At 39.3% G+C, this 6,418-nt stretch overlaps 1 protein-coding gene across 1 annotated transcript in view; it reads right to left on the minus strand.

Annotated features, from left to right (window-relative positions):
• Positions 1-2,148: 2,148 nt before the first annotated feature.
• grxcr2 (glutaredoxin and cysteine rich domain containing 2) overlaps positions 2,149-6,418 on the minus strand; it is an 11,040-nt gene continuing 6,770 nt past the window's right edge. Inside the window, exons 4-5 of the mRNA XM_005727791.1 lie at positions 4,793-5,020; positions 2,149-3,090 (exon numbers count right to left, since the gene is read on the minus strand). Coding sequence (XP_005727848.1) covers positions 2,917-3,090; positions 4,793-5,020 — 402 coding nt within the window. The 3' untranslated portion in view covers positions 2,149-2,916. The remainder of the gene's footprint in view (positions 3,091-4,792; positions 5,021-6,418) is intronic.

Raw genomic sequence — 6,418 nt, forward strand, 5'->3', positions numbered from 1 at the left:
AGACAAAACACTGTGATTCAGTCTATGAGTACATGAATTGAATAAGCTCCCAAACCTAATCAGACTCAATCATACAATTATGATTGTTTCGCTAAAAATAATTTTTTACACACTTTGATTTCCTGCGCTCAGTGATGCCAGAAATTTGAGTGATTGGGACAGGTGAAGTGGGATGATATTTATCAGACTTAATGGGCTGTATTCCTGTTTTTGGGTACCTATGCATAATTACAGTGCATGGAGGTCATCACTAATTCTCGGTGACTGGCTGGAGCACGCATCCAGCTCATCTATATCCCCATAGAAATCTTTTAATAATTATGTCTAAGACTCAATAAGAAGTGCTAATTTTTGATTTTTCTTTTATAGTTTCCTTAGTTGTACTGCAATAAGACCTGATAAACATGACATTTTTTGGATATGTGTTGATATTACCTCACTAATACATCCTGGGACATATAATCAAATGTACAAGGGCATTTTCTTTACCGAACTTTTCTTTACTTTTCTACACTTATTAAAAGTAACACTTGTACACACAGCTACCCTTTTTGAACTTACAAAGTGTGTGATTTCCATTCCCCAGTGAATATCATCTGTCTCAATTCCCCTTTCTGGAGTCCTATAAACTTACGGTATTTAGTGTTACACTTGAGTGTTTTTGCCTTCTCCCTTATCACTGTAGGTCCTGCAGGATAGAGGCCAAGAACAGTGGCAGTGACCCAGTTTCCCCTCACTCTGGTTTACCCCGTGGAATACTGAGTGAGAAGCGCTAAAATGACAACGTTGGAAAAACACAATTTTAACTTCTGCATGGGTGGCAGATTTTTTAAGCAGAGAAAGAGAGTGAGACAGAAAAAGAGAGAATATAGAGTGAAAAAAGAATAAGAGTGTGGATTTGGGCTACCGTGGTCATCCCAGAAATAGACAGAATCTGATTGCTGATGGGGCTTTTGACCAGGCTGTTGCTAACCCTTATAGTTTCCTTTTAAACAGAATAAAATAGTTGAAGCCCAAGCACAAATATAGGTGCAGAGGCAGGGATAGAGGGCTCTAATGGTGCTTGTCTGGCATGACTTTTTGCCACTGACATCCCAGAAGATGTGGTCAGTGCTATTGAAAAAGAATTTGATTGATCATCTCTGCCTTGCAAAATAAAGGTAGTGGTGAAAAATGCTACTTCAGCAGCCACTAGAAAATGTCCTGGGGATCATTGCAGTTCAGATTTGATTATAAAGGCATACTAAGGGGAACCTGCTGTTTTGAACTGGAAACTATAGTCAAATGCACAGACATGAGAAATCCTCTGATTTTGGACTTTAAAGTTAAACTTTAAAGACTTGAAAAAACCTCATGGGTAGATTTTATTAGCGCTTGCAATGAGTTCATGTAACCTTGCAAAAATCAAATGCATGAAGGTGATCACTCAAAGCTGACAACAGCAGTGTCAGAGCTATTAAAAGCCTTTCCCAGTGAGGCAAAAAAGATTTAATTTTGTTTTCCTTTTCTGTTAAATCATCCTCAAATGTCATGATAGAAAGTAATATGGTTGATTGCCTTTGATTTGAGGTGCAATGAATACGATGCAGAGACTGGGGATTATGTGGCGTGTTGCATGTTTCCTATTTTTCAAATTTGTAACAATAAACAACTAACTCACAGTAAAAACAGCCATCTGAGGAAAGACTTTAAGGTAATCATACATGTATGATTGGAGACAGAGAGTGATGCATAAGGCTCAGTTAAAAGGCAGGAGACTTTTAGGAATAAAGTCAATAAAACATATGCTCACTGCAAGCGTCACTGTTTTAATAGATGAGATCTGAAATGTTGCCATGAAAACATGTCTCCATGGGGACCCTGGGATGTGGATTATACAGAGGACAGAGTAATCTGATCCATACAACAATCCTTTTTGCATCAAAAGCTAAACTTTAAAACAATAATGAATAAAATAAAATAAAAAAACATTGAAAAGGTATTCAGGTATTTTTATTTAATTAATTCACCCCCCAAAAAATGTGTAGACATATCTTTAAATGATCTAAAAGTGTTACAAAACAAACCCAATCTCCTGAGCTGGTCTACAATAAATCATTTCTGTCATTTAAATCATTATTTTCATTCATATTTTCATCCATAACACCTCTTAGACTTTTTATTATTAACACACAATCTGAAATCAATACTGAGAATGTCAAACATTTATTATCTGTTGAGATGAAAAGTGGTTTAAAAAGTTTGCATATTTACCCCCCACCAACGAGAAAAGCACGCACATCTGTGTTGCAGTAACAACGTTATTTGGGGGGAACTCACATTAAACATCATCTCCTGATTATTGCTGTCGCCGTTTATCAAACAGTCCCATTTGTCTCATTCCTCTCTGTATTTTTCTAAAAAATAATAGCATCAATTATCCCGGTACAACCCATTATGTTCAAGTGAAAAAGGTTTCAGTGTCTCTGGTGAATAGACAGGGGAGCTATGAACAGGGAACCCTTCCCAGTAGACACAATAAACTGTGAAATGTTTGCATCATTTTAATTAAAATGATAACTCTGTTGTGGAACCAGGTTTTATCAGGATGAAGGCAGCAGATGCAAAGTAACGTGACAACAAAAAAAAGCGATTATGTATTTGTGTTATCGCAAGCCATGTTCACTGCACACAGTAATTGTATTTTATGATTTTGTGCCCACAGTCACAATCCCCCTCTCCAATGTCCAATGATGGCTTATGTTTCCTAGTAGTGCACCCCACCAAGAACGTTTTGGATTAGAGCAATACTGCCACTGAGACAATTCTGACAAACCCGTAGCACACTGGGCTTACACTCACTCAGCCACACACTCTCATTCACTCACTCACACGCTTGCTCTCTCACTGCCAGATATGGGTGTCAGCCAAATGGTGCTATTTATTGGAGCAGGACTGGCACTTCTCCAGACCATAGGGGTAGCAGGCTTGGCAACGCAGATCACTGATGGACTCATTGAAGCGGTTCGCCAGCATGGACAGCTTGCTACCGTGACACAGAGAGCAGGGAGCGGAGCCTGAACCACCACAATGCTGGCAGCTGTCAGCCTCCTGGAGACAGAAAAAACACATTAGGAGATGGAAGAGGGGTCCTGTGAGGTGAGCAAAGGGGTCACAAAGGGAGGAAGGGGTGAAAAGAAGAGGGGATGCAGGGATAAAGATTGAGCTGAAAAGGGGAGTCGGTCAAGTTTGAAGGAAAGGCTCACGTCCCCCATATCTGAAGGCCTGTATGAAAAATGTGCGCAAATGTTTGTTGCTTTTGAATTACAAACATCTGTTTCTGATAATAAAACACATTTTTCCACTTAAAGTTAACACAAACATTTACAGTGCCACCAAAGGCCGCGTCATAATCAACAAACATTAACGCCGCTATCATGTATAACTGGCGTGCCTGCTGGCAAAACACTAGAAACCTTAATAATACAAAGAATTTTTCCAATAATATTTCTAATTAAATGGCTGTGGTAAGTAGCTATGCTGCAGGATAATGTCCAGCCAGTCTGTCATTTATTATACCCAGTTGGTCATTATTGCAAAGTTTCCAGTAATGACCAGCTGCTCTGTATGTTATCAACCGAATGATGACTGAACAGAAACAGAAGCTGAGCTGTGAGGTTACATTTGAAACAGGATAATTAAAGAAAACAAAACATATTCACTTAGATCCTTCATGAGTCCCAAATTGTTGTAAAAGGAAGAGCTAGACAGCTTGGTATGCAAGGGTCAGCCAGAAAAAAGTCTATAACACAAAAGAAAAAAAGTCAACAACAACAAAAAACCCTCTAAAGGTGCTGCTTTAGTAGGGCCCATTATTTGCTTCTATATGAGTGCAATACAACAGAGTCGTATAAAACAGGACACGGTATTTTGCAGCAGAAAGCAGCTACAAAAATAAAATGGTGCTGAAATTCACAAGGCAAAGGGGCAGGTAAGGTTTGTCTTTCAATTACAGTTTATGTTCTCACTTATAGCTTTGGTGACTCCAAGATAAACATAAGGATGCTTGTATATACAGCTATTATTATTTCACAATCAGGTTCATGTCCAGATTGTTGTCCAACAGTTGCAGAAATTTTTCATGTATAAAATCAAGTGTGAATCTAAGCTCTTCTTGGGAAAAAATGAAGACGGTGAATATAATGAATTGCCGCTGCTAAAGATGGTGAAGAAGAGAACGGAACAAACAGGAGTGAGATGACGAAATATAAAACAAAAAACAGGCTGAGAATGAACTTGTATGGAGGCGGAGAAAATGCGAAAATAACAAGAGAGCTGAGAAAATGATGGAGGGATAACAGAGAAGAGAACAGTAATCATCCAAGGAGGTGAGAGGGAGGGAATAATAGCGACCTGGGTATCCTTGCTGGCTGGTAAGCAGCAGGCAGATGCTGCAAGGGCAGAGTAAAACTGTGGACTCATCAGTATTTGTTCACAGTTGTCAGATAACACTAGGACAATAGGTTGGTGGCTGTTGCAGCAGGACGGTAGAAAAGAAAGTGAATAAGGATACAAACAAGTTTGCATTTACAAGGAAACACAGAGGAGACTTTGGTGTGAGGCAGAAACAGAAGAAGATCCTGCAGTTGTTTTCTTGAAAGCAAAGATAAAGTGAAGAAAAGATGGCTGAAGACACATGCAGAGAAAGTGGGATGGGGAGGAGGACATGGCGAGAGTGAGAAAAGCAAGAAACAGAAATGGGGTGATAAAACCTTACCACACCACTGAGAATAATTTGACCAAGGATCATTACCTTGGTATCAGTGTCGCAGATCTGTTTCTCCTCCTTCTCCGCCTCCTCCTGTGTGAAAACTGCTTTAGCCCTCCTCCTGCTCCCCCTTTCCTTGGCCTTTGGGTATCCTTCCAAGTCAATGAGAGGCACTGTGTGCTGCCGAAACATTTCAGGCTTCTTCTGCGGTGCTTTGATAATGCGCAGATTGCTGGTATAGATGATTATTTTACCAAAGTCCAACACTGGGGACTGAAAGAAATGTAAAATATCAGATAATCCTGCATCATTTTCTATTAACAACATCAGTGCCATGTTGTTGTCTGTGTCTGTCTATGTCCATATGTCTCTTTTCCAGAATTATGAGTTTTGTTGGTTCATGATTTCTTTTTGGTTTTTAGGAAGGAATTTATGATTTTTAGTTCTTGTGTATGTGTTCATTCACATCTCCCCAGTCCTGCATCTGAGTCTGCATTCTGTCTGCCACACAGCTGTTTCATGACAATTAGGCCCAAACAGACAAATAATTTTAATTAACTTATACATATGCTAGATGTCGTCTACATTTCCCAACTCCAACTGCTCTCTGATATTAAGAAAAAAAGATTTCATGTTGAAAAGTGTCATCACTTGTCTAGAAAAACATGCACATCCGCAGTGGTTATCTAGACAATGAAACAGTGAATCTGAACAGGGCAATAGCCCTAATCAATGCTAACAGCTGACCAAATTGTCTACCTACCGGCACAGTTTTGGGGGCAATAATGTGCAAATATTGATTCTTTAATCTATTATTCATACCATTTTTGTACTTTTTATTCACTTTAAAGTTTACTGTGTTGTGTCTGACGTGGAATAGTTTTCCAGTTTCACTGTACTACTGTAAGTATGACTGTGCAATGACAATAAAGAGTTATCTTATCTTATCCTATCTGTAATAATGACAAATATTGATACTTTTTATATACATTATATTCGCTGGCCACTAGTATCTGCTTGGACCCCCTTTTACCTTCTGAACTCCTTTATTCTTCATGGCATGGATTCAACAAAGTGCTGGAAACACTCCCCTGAGATTTTGGTCCATATTAATCTGACAGCATCACAGAGTCGCTGCAGATTTGTCAGCTGCACATTCATGATGCAAATCCTATTCGCTCTGTTGGACTGGGCTCTAGTGTCTGTGCAGGCCATTTGAATATATCAAACTCCTTGTTACTGTACGTTTAAGATTCCAGTTTGAGTTGATCTGAGCTGTGTGACATTTTATGCTATACTCCTGGAAGCAGTCATCAGAAAATGGATACACTGTGCCATTGATGGACATGGTTAGAAAGAATACTCTGGTAGGCTGTGGTGTTGGTACTAACGATCCCAAATTATGCCAAGAAAATATCCCACATACCATTATACCACCCCCATTTGGTTATGCCAAATTCTGACCCCTATAATCCGGATGCTGCAGCAGAAATCAAGACCCATCAGACCAATCTTTTATCGCACAGTTTTGGAGAACCGCGCAAATAGACTCTGTGTTTGCAGCTGACATGACTGGCATCCCAGTGTGGTCTTCTGCTGCTGTAAACCATCCGGTTCAAGGTTTGAGGTCATCTTCACCATGTCTATTTTAGAGCTTTTTTAAAAAAAAAA

The sequence above is a fragment of the Pundamilia nyererei genome, unplaced genomic scaffold (genome assembly GCF_000239375.1).
Source record: "Pundamilia nyererei isolate P.nyererei 1_Seehausen unplaced genomic scaffold, PunNye1.0 scaffold00026, whole genome shotgun sequence".
In the NCBI taxonomy this organism is placed as follows: Eukaryota; Metazoa; Chordata; class Actinopteri; order Cichliformes; family Cichlidae; genus Pundamilia; species Pundamilia nyererei.